The 12100-nt window shown below is 40.9% G+C and overlaps 1 protein-coding gene across 1 annotated transcript; it reads right to left on the minus strand.

Moving 5' to 3' along the window:
* Positions 1-2852: 2852 nt before the first annotated feature.
* On the minus strand, positions 2853-11886 carry them4 (thioesterase superfamily member 4). Its single transcript, XM_086217205.1, has 7 exons — positions 11847-11886; positions 11465-11489; positions 9985-10168; positions 6700-6862; positions 6262-6372; positions 5255-5379; positions 2853-5180 (listed from the first exon to the last, which is right to left on the minus strand). The coding sequence occupies exons 2-7, from the start codon at positions 11468-11470 to the stop codon at positions 5137-5139; spliced, it is 633 nt and encodes a 210-aa protein (XP_086073331.1). The 5' UTR covers positions 11471-11489; positions 11847-11886; the 3' UTR covers positions 2853-5136.
* Between the last annotated feature and the right edge of the window lie 214 nt (positions 11887-12100).

The following is a 12100-nucleotide window of genomic DNA, read 5'->3' on the forward strand; positions in this document are numbered from 1 at the left end:
GTCCCAGGCTGGAGACAGTTATGTCACCGGCTGTTGCGTAATAGCAGCGGATCGGGTTTTGCCTTGTAGTGTTCCGTTGAGAAATATAATCCCATGTTGCTGCCACACATTTCCACACCACCGGTGGAGAAATAGAAGAGACGCAGAATACCAGCGTAGTTTAATTTCACTGATATGTGGGGAAGATATCAAGTAGGCCAACCTTTGTTAGTTTAATTTGTTCCAACAAATTGATTAGTAGCCACAAGACAGACTTGTTCCCATGCGTCGACTAATTTGTGGCCGTGAAATCTAACGTGCTGCCATTAAAGTGAGAAATTAATGGCCATCAATTAATGAAAACATGAAAATGATATCTTGTGGCCACAAATTAATGATGAAGGTCTTGGACAAAGTTATTCTATGGCCAAAAATGTGTTTTTTCTCTATCAAGCTACTTCATACATACAGTGGGGCAAAAAAGTATTTAGCAGCCATGGACTCTGCAAGTTGTTCCACTTAAAAAGATGAGGTCTGTAATAATTGGCACACTTCAACTGAGAGAGAATGAAATAATAATAAAAAAATATCCAGGAAATCACATTGTATGATTTTCAAAGAATTTGTTTGTATAAAGGTGCAGAAAATAAGTATTTGCTCAATATCACAGGCTCACCTCAACACTTCCTAACGTAACCCTGGTTGGCAATGACAGGTTTACGTATCCTGCAGGTCTTCAGCAGGTCTGCGCACACTGTTGCTGGTATTTCGGCCCATTCCTCCATGCAGATCTTCTCTGTGATGTTTTGGGGCCGTCGCTGGGCAACAAGGACTTTCAACTCCTTCCACAGATTCTCTATTTGATTGAGGTCCGGAGACAAGCTAGGCCACTCCAGGACCTTGAAACGCTTTTTCACTGATGTTTGAACTTATCTGTACAAAAGACACTTGTACACACCTTAAACAGTCAGACTGCAACCTCTCCACCATGGTCAAGACCAAAGAGCTGTCTAAGGACGCCAGGGACAAGATTGTACACCTGCACAAGCTTGGGACGAGCTAATCTTCAAGAGGCAAGCAGCTTGGTGAGTAGAGATCGACTGTTGGAGCAATTCCTAGAAAATGGAATAAATACAAGATCACGGACAATCTCCCTTGACCTGGGGCTCCATGCAAGATCGCATCTCATGGGGTAGAAATGATCTTGAGAATGGTGAGGAAACAGCCCAGAACTACACAGGGAAACTGGTCAAGGACCTGAAGACAGCTGGGACCACAGTAACACAGGTTCGTAACACACGACATCGCCATGGATTAAAACGCCCCATCCCCTCAACTCAGTTTCTTTTTTTTAGTTTATTGCCAAATTACATGATTCTCTAGTGTGTCACTACAAGTTAAAAAAAGGGGACACACACACACACACACACACACACACACCAATATCTTTCAGCATGCAGCTTTAACTGAAAGTCAAAAGAAACTCCCCCAACCTCTACCCCCCAACCACTTGACCACTGATTCTGCAAGGGAACATAAAAAATAACTGCTGATGCTCACTGGGCACCCCCCCCCCCCACACACACACACACACACACACACACACACACACACCATAGTAGCATTTCCATTCCATCTGCATTTACTGAGGTTAAAGGTGCGAGGGGCCCTCAGAAGACCACCAGCCATGTGAGCCCATACTCAGAAACCACACAGCAGACCAAACTGTGACAGTTGCAGTTGCGTATGTGCAGAGTTGGGATTCTTTCTAACCAGCAATTTACTGCTAAAACCTAATTAACTGCAAAACTTTAACTCAATCACTAAAAAGAGTGGATTTCATCATCAAAAATACAGCACATATAACAAGCAGAGAATGAAAACAACAGAAGTACTATTTGGAGTTTACATTTCACTTTAATCAAGCAAAACTCATTCTTTTTAATGTCAACATTAAATGGCACTCTCGTAGAAGCAAATTTTTAAAAACATGTCATTTCCAATCAAACACCCGATAGTCAAAGTAAAAATCTGAGCAGGAAAGCTGCAGCAGTAACAAAGGAATGTTGTAACTGGCTTGCAGCTGACAGGATGGGAGCATTTTGAATAGAAAAAAAACCAAACCAAAAGAACAATTTTTAAATAAAATAAAGCCCTTGTAAAGAAATCACAGTTACATATTTATGCTTTTTTGTTTTCATGTTGGTTTTGCAGGGGGACGATTGTAACTGCCCCACCACGAGGCAAAATAGTTTGAGTCGAACCCCAAAACTTGACTTGACGTCTACAGTAGCTGCCACAGGTATCAGAGTAAGGGAATATATATATATATACATATATATACATACATATATATATACATATATATACATACATATATATATACATATATATACATACATATATATATACATATATATACATACATATATATATACATATATATACATACATATATATACATATATATACATACATATATATATATACATATATATACATACATATATATACATATATATACATACATATATATACACATATATATACATACATATATATACATATATATATACATACATATATACATATATATACATACATATATATACATATATATACATACATATATATACATACATATATATACATACATACATATATATATACATACATATATATACATACATATATATACATATATACATACATACATACATATATACATACATATATATACATACATACATATACACATATATATATACACACATATATATATACACACATATATATATATACATATATATATACATATACATATATACACATATATATATATATATATACATATATGTATATGGAGGGTCCAGAGTTTACAGTCAAGACCAGGTGTTTCCTTTATACTTAAGCAAAGTACTTACGAGTTTTTTATGTCAAACTGACGAAAATATTGAAATGAAAGTATTTGTCAATAAAAACTTAATGTCTTCATCCAAGATGTATTTTTGATTGAGACTGTTCCACCAGCAAGATTATATAAAAAACGCAGTTGAATTGTCAAGATTAGCTGACTGTTTGTATGTTTGGACCATAAAACATCAAGAAAATGTTTTGTTTTTTTTTAAAAAGGCCAAAAAAAAGGCATCAAATCCTGATATTTTGGAGTCTGAACCGAATATATATTTAACATTCTGGCTTTAAAAAAAAGACTGATGATTAATTGATTTTCAAATTAGCTATCAATTTTTTTTAGATCATTGTTTATTAAAAGAATAACCCAAATTCATACCTTGAAGGGGCCTTTAGTTTTTCAAAATCTCTTGAGATTTCATCTTATACGGCCTACTTGTATCTGTCACACAAAGATAAATTTAAAAAAAAAAATCTTGATAATTAAGGAGTAGTGCAACTTTTTTCATCATTTAGCTTTCATATTACATTCCAGGGAGTACATTCATTTTATGAGTTAGAGGAGGAGCATTTTTCTAATTGTGATTACTATTTGTTTAAAATCTTTAAACTGTTAATCTGTCTCATCCTCACAAGAACACATCCAAACCCAGACAAAAATCAAGAAATAACACACACACACACACACACACACACACACACACACACACACACACGCAAGCCAAAGTATTCATACTCCTTGTAATTTTCCAAATTTTGTCAAGTTACAACCACAAACAAATATATTTTATTGGAATTTTATCTGAAAGACAAACAGAAAGCAGCACACAATTGTGAAGTAGAAAGAAAATTATGTATGATTTTAAATTCTTTTCACAAATTAAAAAAACTGAAAAGTGCAGTGTGCAAAAGTATTCATCGCCCCCGAGTCCATACTTTCTGACCAGAGCATCTTCTTCCACATGTATGTGGTGCCCCCCACATGGCTTCTGGCAAACGGGACTTTTTATGGTTTTCTTTTAACAATGCCTTTTTTCTTGCCACTCTTCCATAAAGGCCAGATTCGTGCAGTGCACAACCAATAGTTGTCCTGTGGACAGATTCCTCCAGCTGAGCTGTGGATCTCTACAGAGTCACCATGGGCCCCTTGGCTGCATCTCTGATCGGTTCTCTCCTTGATCGGCCTGTAAGTTTAGGTGGACGTCTGTGTCTTGGTAGGTTTGCAGCTGTGCCATACTCTTTCCACCTCCAGGTGATGGATTGAACAGTGCTCCATGAGATGTTCAAAACTTGAGAAAATCTTTTTATACCCTAACCCTGCGTTAAACTTCTTCACAACTTTGTCCCTGACCTGTCTGGTCTGTTCCTTGGACTTTGTGATGCTTGAAGCTCCCCAATGTTCTCTGAACAAACCTCTGAGGCTGTCACAGACTCCCTGTGTTTGTACTGAGTTTAGATTACACACAGGTGACCTCTAGTCAGTCATTAGGTCAAGATTCCATCATTCAGGAATCATCAGGCAACTTCTGAAGGCAACTGGTTGCACTCAGAGAAAAGGGGGATGAATACTTTTGCACACCACACTTCAGTTGTCTGAACATGACAAAATGTGGAAAAGTTAGGGGTATGAATAATTTTGCAAGCCACTGTGTGTGTATATGCACGCGCACACGCGCACACACACACACACACACACACACACACACACACACACACACACACACACACACAACCATGAATGTAATTCCCTGTTGCAAACAATTTCACTGGTTGACATTCCAATAAAGGTATGGTACGCATATGTTACACAATACTCTTAGAGAGGGCTTTTCTGTAGCACACATCTGCAACATTTATGTACAGTACATCTGAGTAATAATCTCCCCTTTTACAAACGGCCAGCAATACTCAAGAAGTTTCAATAAATAACCTTTCAATAAATATTGTTTAGATATGCAGGTTGTTAGTAAAACTAAACTGAGGTAGTCAAGTTGAAGTAATGAATATGGCCTTTTGTTAGTTGCAACTCACTGGCTAGCAAGAATATTAGGATATCATAAAATTGTGTTCTATTTAGAGCTGTTAAGCTCTAAAATAATTTGGTAGATGAACTAAAAAAAATAGTTCAGAGTATAAAAAGAATCCCTCAAACTTAAGGTAGCTCACATATGCCATAACACCCCTTTTAGCTTGAACTTGCAGATGCCAGACTTTGAGAAGATGCTGGACTAGTTTGTGTGTGTTTCAAACCCCCAGTAGGTGGCCGACGCCAATGGACAGGAACAGCGCTACGGAAAAGAAAACAATGGTCAAGAGAAGGAAGATGAGCAGAGAAATGTGCCTGTGCACCAGTTTGCGTTACCTGTTGCTTCTGTGTGTAGCTTTGAGCCATCAGTGCCGGTCACTTTACATGAGATAAATGTTTTTCTGCCTTCCTTCTTATCCAGCAATGTCTCCAGCAGCACTGTGCTTCCCAGTGGGATGGGGCTTTGGAGAAGAAAAAGACAGTTTGTTGGATTTCAGTTTAATGTTCCACCTGCAGGAGTGTAAGTGTCCCCGTAATTGTCTTCATCAGAAGCTGTGCAAGGAGGGTCTGTGTGAACGTCCCATCACAATTTGTTGTTACCATGCGGTCTTGTGTGTGCACCAACTGCAGATTTATACAGTCATAGAAGCATGTAAGTCTTCAGAGGAACAGCCTGACGGGGATTTCTGCCAGCAAGCTGTTGTTTAAACTATTCAACTCCTGGTGATCAGCAGTCCTGGGTTTCTTTCTTTTTTCTTTTCACATAATCCTCTGTTAGCATCAATTGGCTTGAGTGTGCAAAAACAACCACAACAAACCACAATCATTACAGCCGTTCCTGGTAAAGGCCGATCTGCTGAGCACACCTGCTGAACGAAGACTCCAGACTCCCAAAAAACAGATTGAGTATGTATAGTTATATTTTTATTTATTTTTTGTGCTTTTTAATAGTTTATTAAATTGCATGCACCAACAGTACCACAACAAATTCCTCCTATGTGTAAAATCGTACTTGGCAATGAAGCTTTTTCTGATTTCAGAATGTATAAATTAAGGTGCAACACATTTAAGGGGTCCCCAGTTGTCCATGTCTGTCTCAGAGTATAATCTAGGGTTCAGTTGGAGTTACTGTGTGGCTCCTAGCGTGATCATCATTGTATTATAGTATCTTCGTCATTAAATGTTTAACGCAAATAGTCCCGAACAAATGTCCAGCAATTCTTGAGTGAGTACACAAAGTAAACCAGAGTATTTGTACTTTCTGTTCAGCAGCAGTAATCTGAGCAGAATAATCATTCTGCTGAAGTGCAAAAGTTTTTATTTATACAGAAACACGCTGTTACCTGCGGTAGTTGATGGTGAGGTTGGCAGTCATCACAGGTCCAGAGAGGTAAGTTGCATGAATCCCTGTGACACTGTCAATCATGGTGGCTATTGCCCCTCCATGGACATATCTGGAAATACACAAAAACGTTGCAAGGTTTTTCCTCCTCCAGAAAAAACTAGAAGAGTTCTCATAGGTTGCTTTTACACCATGTGGGTCATCCTCTGGATTGTGATCAGAGATGATGAATGATTGTGGGTGATTACTGTGAAAAACACGAGTGAAATCACATAAGGAGAAGGCTATGAAGTTGATGTCTGATCACCGCAATACTGATATTTTAAAAAGACAATCATAATTGGCTATAGACGCAAAGACAAAGATTCAATGACCAGAAAAGCAAAATGTGAAAAATTCAATATATTAAATTACAGTACAACATCAACAGTGGTCTCACCCTGGCGGCCCCTCTAGTAGATGTCCAGCCTGGAAAATGCAGACGGACCTTTGCTCTTCTTTGTTGACAAACGCAACATACTCAAATGCTGCTCCCGCAGTTTTGATGCTCCGAGTAAAAAGACGAGCTTTTGACTGAATAATCTTACTAAGATACACTCCACCTAAGAGTGTGAGAGAGAGAGAGAGAGACACACACACACACACACACACACACACACACACACACACACACACAAAGTAAAGTTAAGTGAAAAAAATGGAACAACTTAAAATGTTTTTTTTGGTTAGTTTTTTTCAGTTGATTTAATAAACTAGTTTTTTTTTTAAAAAGGATGAATTTATGGATCTAATCCACCTGACTTTCAATTTAAACACTTAAGTCTGCAGAGAACAGAAGTAATCATCTTCATATTACACAACAAAAGCTAGTATATAAATGCACTCTAATATCAAGGATTATGATTGGCTGTTTAAAGAGCCAATCTTTGCAATACTTGAAGTTGTTATGGGACGCTTATCCGGGTCGGGTCGCAGGGAAGTAGCCTCAGCAAGAAAACCCAGACAGCCCTCTCCCCAGCCACTTCCACCAGCTTTTCCGGGGGAATTCCGAAGCATTCTCAGGCCAGCCAATAGATACAGTATAGTCCCTCCAGCGTGTCCTGGGTCAACACCCAGGCCTCTCCTGGGTCAACACCCAGCAGTGGCTCTACTCTGAGTCACTCCTGAGTGACTGAGCTTCTCATCCTATCTCTCAGGGAGAGCCCAGCCACCCTGCAGAGGAAACTCATTTCGGCCGCTTGTATTCAAAATCTCTTTGTTTTGGTCATTACTAGGGCTGAGCAATTTTATCGATTCTATGATATATAAAAGGTATATCGATATTTTGTTTCTCCAGAGAGTATCGATTTTTCAGTCGTGAGTATCGATACATTAAGCCCTATTCAAATCCCAAAGAGCAATTAGTTCTGCCGGTCGTTAGTGTCGCTGCAGAGCATTTCTAGTTACCCAGACACCGATGCCTTTCTAATCCAGTTAGAGTTGAGAGATTAAGGCAGCGAGCATTGCTCCCTCTAATTTTTCATGTGTCTGGACGTACACACAAGCTCCCTGAGCACACTGAGGAGCAATGTGAGCAACATCAGTTGTGCACAATGTAGCCACACATCTGTTCAACACCTGGGAGCACAGCAAGGTGCATGGCTCATTAAAAGAATCAAATTACAGCAGCAATTTCTATTAGTGTACAACTCAACCGCTGGACTACCATCACCGTCTCTTATCTCTGCAGTACTGTTGTTACCTCGTTAACTTGCACGGTGCCATGGCGAGTATGGGCAGGGCTCATATGCAAGCACTGTCAATGCTATGATTGGCTGTGTAGCCTAAGTGAACCGCATCCTATCATTGGCTGGACACCTGCCATTCACTGAGTCTGTACGCTGCATGGATTTTCTTGTGCGCTGAGAATGTGGGAGCGGTGCGCATCAGTGATAGAGCGCAGCTCCAAGAAAACATTGATGTACTAATCATTCCCACTCCAACACTCCGGAGAACCGTCTTTTATTTTTCGATCATCAAGCGGAAGACAAACTTGACAGTGACCCCTGGTGGGATCCCAGGGGTAACTACAACAAACTAAAACTCACAGCACAGAAGCACAGTCATACACATAACATGTCCTACCTCAACATAGATGTTTAAATAACCACTAATATACGTGTCTGTATTATTCTTCATCTGCCTGTCCGTTGAATGTGGGCCACTTGCTCTTCCTTATGTTCTCCATCTCAGTAACTCTGAGGAGCTGGTTGCCACAAGTTCCCATCTTCCTCACCAAGGTCGCAGAAAATTATGGAGTCCATTGCCTACTTTATTTGTCAGGATTTGAGACCCAATTCGGTGGTGGAAAACACCGGCTTTAGGCGCATGGTGAGCGCGATGGAGCCCCGCTATGCTATAGTCACCTGTGAATTGAATTATTGGCTGCCATGGTTTATTTTTTAGTTCACCTGGTGGCTAGACTGGCTAGTAGCTACCTCCTATGTTCAGTATCAAGCTAAAAAAGCAGCCAAAGAAGGCCACTTGCTGCACTTCAACTCTCCATAGTTCACTTTACTTTTCAAAAGCTTGCGAGCTACAATTTGCACTCAGTTTCAATAAATGAAACTAATTTTCTCACCACATCTTTTGATTCATTTTGTCCAGTATTAGCAAGCTGCCAGTCAGAGCCGTATGTTGTGTAATTGATGCTTTCAGTTCACTTAATTCAATCCAAGTTAATGGAACACTCACAAGATGTCACCAAAACACTTTGTCCCTTTAAAATCTTTCATAAAAGGATGAAAGTGTATCGAATCGCATTGTGAGCTGAAAATAGTGATCCATATCATATCATGAGCAAAATATTGTGTATCGTATCGTGTCGCGAGATTAGTGTTACGCTACAGCCCTAGTCATTACCCAGGGCTCATGACCATAGGTGAGGGTTGGAACGTAGATTGACCGGTAAATCGAGAGTTCCCTCTTCACCACAACGGACTGGTTTAGCGCCTAATCAGTGCAGATGCTGCCCGATTCCGTCTGTCAATCTCCTGCTCCATCCCACCCTCACTCGTGAGCAAGATCCAAAGATTATTAAACTCCTTCACCTGAGCGCAGAACCCCCCCACCTGGAGTGGGCCACCCTTTTCTGGGTGAGGACCACGGCCTCAGACTTGGAGGTGCTGATTCTCATCCCAACCACTTCACATTCGGCTGCCATCTGCCCCCGCAGGAGCTGGAGGTCATTGTTTGATGAAGCGAAGAGAACCACAGCATCCAAAAAAAAAAGCAGAGACGACATCCTCCTGCCACCCAACTCAACACCCTCCACCAGCCAGCTCCAGCTGGAAATTCTGTCCATAAAAGTTATGAACAGAACCAGTGACACAGGACAGCCTTGGCAGAGTCCAACCCCCAACTGGGAAGAAGTCCGACTTGCTTTGTTTCTTGAATTCTTGGCTTCTAAGTGAATCTATAAAATATTATAATAAGCCCATTCAACCTCTATTGATGAATCCACCGGGACAACCACTCAGGCCAGATGACAATATAACTGAAGAATGCTTTACACCTTAATTGACAGCTGAGTCTCACGCTCCATTTCTTTTTGTATTATATTTTTAATATTATTAGATATTATATTATTTTCAATATCATGATCAGAATGACACACTGGAGGTCCCACAGAAAACCTCAGCCAGACACTAAAAGTACCCCAGGATCCAAACCCAGTACTTTATACCTGTAGCGTACTTGAGGGAGCGATTGTAACTCGGCACTCTCCTCCATGGTCCTCGCTGTTTCTCCCCTGTGTCAGTCTCCACCTCACACTGGCTGTTGTAGTGCTCATACAGTCGCATCATTTCTGAGCCCCAGGAGGAGTTTGGCAGGCTGAAATCTCGAGGCTTGAAGAAGGAGGGCAGCGTCTGAGGAGCAGGATGGTGCATTACAACTTTAGTCTGCAAGGTTAGCATTGGGATATCATGTAGAAAATTGGTATATGTAAAATTATCTTATTTAAAAGGAACACACCAACTTTTTAGGAAATATGCTTGTTTGACATCTTCTCCACAGCTAGAAAATATATCAGTCTCACAACCACGTGTGCAGCAGGGGAGCTGATACCCACAGAGACTGATTGATCACTAGTTAGCTTAGCATAATGAATGGCAGTGGGTAGGCGGTGTAGCATCTTGCCCCCTCAAACTCACACAACCTTGTAGTGTTCTATTATCCATCCATCGTCATCTTCCGCTTATTCCTACACATTAAGGGTCGCGGGGGGGCTGGAGCCTATCCCAGCGTCAACGGGCGAGAGGCGGGGTACACCCTGGACAGGTCGCCAGTCCATCGCAGGGCCAACATAGAGAGACGAACAACCATTCACACTCACATTCATACCTGCGGTCAATTTAGAGTATTCAATCAGCCTAGTCCCCAATTGCATGTTTTTGGACTGTGGGAGGAAGCCGGAGTACCCGGAGAGAACCCACGCAGACACGGGGAGAACATGCAGACTCCTCACAGAAAGATCCCGTGCCTGAGCCGGGACTCGAACCCGCAACCTTCTTGCTGTGAGGCCACAGTGCTAACCACTGCACCACCGTGCAGCCCAGTGTTCTATTATATTCTTTTTTTTTTTTTTTTTTGCATTTAAATGAACTGTTATGGATTAATGACATGTCTGATGCTACAGCGGGTTCATGGTCAGGCACCAGCTATGGAAAGGGTTAGTATGTGGGTCAGCGCCAACGCTCCGATCTCCTGCCTGGAGTCAGGCGAGCAGAGCATAGTGTAAGTACTGGCACCTGTTTCAGATGCTTCTGATTTTGGAGGGTGTCACATTTGGTTTTGCTCCAAATACTTTGTCATCTTAATTAATATAAATAGGATGGATAAAAGATAGACAAATCAGTATAGTTTAACAGCACCACACATACTAGCCTTCAAAATAAATCCACCCCTCTCCTGTCAGTGCTTTTCACACTGGCTGACCTGTGTGGTGGCTACGGCCCTTTAGTACAAAGACTGGAATACATTTATAAACACACAACAGCCCAACTACATCACATGTCTTAACATTAATATTTTAAATTAATAGCATTGTTTGGAAGGGGAGAGTGTACAGTCACAGCATTACCACGGGTAGAGAGTCCCCAGGACCTGTCATTTCAAGTGCTTTCACCAAAACAATGTACAGTAGCGTGCATTCAACTACCTACCACCATGGTCCTTTCAGAGCCGGGCCTGGTTGGAGCGCAGGTACATGGGTGGATGAATCGAGAGAGGGCAGAAGGGAGTGAACATAGGCCCCACCGGCCTTTCACTATTCGAAAGAGGCTCATTTCTACGCTGTTCAAAAATAACGACAAATGCTTAAAATACTATGAAGAAACAGACTCCGAGAGAGCCGGCTGAGTAGAAGTAACCTTAACCTTAGATAACTGACGTTGGAACGACGGTTGCCCACAGTTTTGCTAGCACGCTAAAGGTTTGCTATCGCTGAAGCTAACACGGAACTACTTGATATTTCACCATCGAAGTATTTAACACATACTCGTCTTCACGTAATTAAAAACTACGCCAGTTGTAACAAACGGTTACCGGTGACTTTCATCAGCTCCTGTCAACTTCCGGCACGAGGGTTTCCACCATGACGTCACGGAGGTCACGTGACTCACTGTTTGTATTGTGATTGGTTACAGAAGTAGAAGAGGCTGGATAGGAGCTGTTCAACCTCCCACTCGGAAAATGAGCTTTTGTCAGAATTAGTTTGTTTTGGGAAACGGAACCATATTTGAAGATTAATTTTGAAAAAAAAAAAAATTTCATTAGGAGTAGTGAAGCAATTATTTTTT

The sequence above is a fragment of the Aulostomus chinensis genome, chromosome 11 (genome assembly GCF_037954235.1).
Source record: "Aulostomus chinensis isolate RoL2024-O1b breed Wild chromosome 11, RoL_Achi_v1.0, whole genome shotgun sequence".
NCBI classification, from domain to species: domain Eukaryota; kingdom Metazoa; phylum Chordata; class Actinopteri; order Syngnathiformes; family Aulostomidae; genus Aulostomus; species Aulostomus chinensis.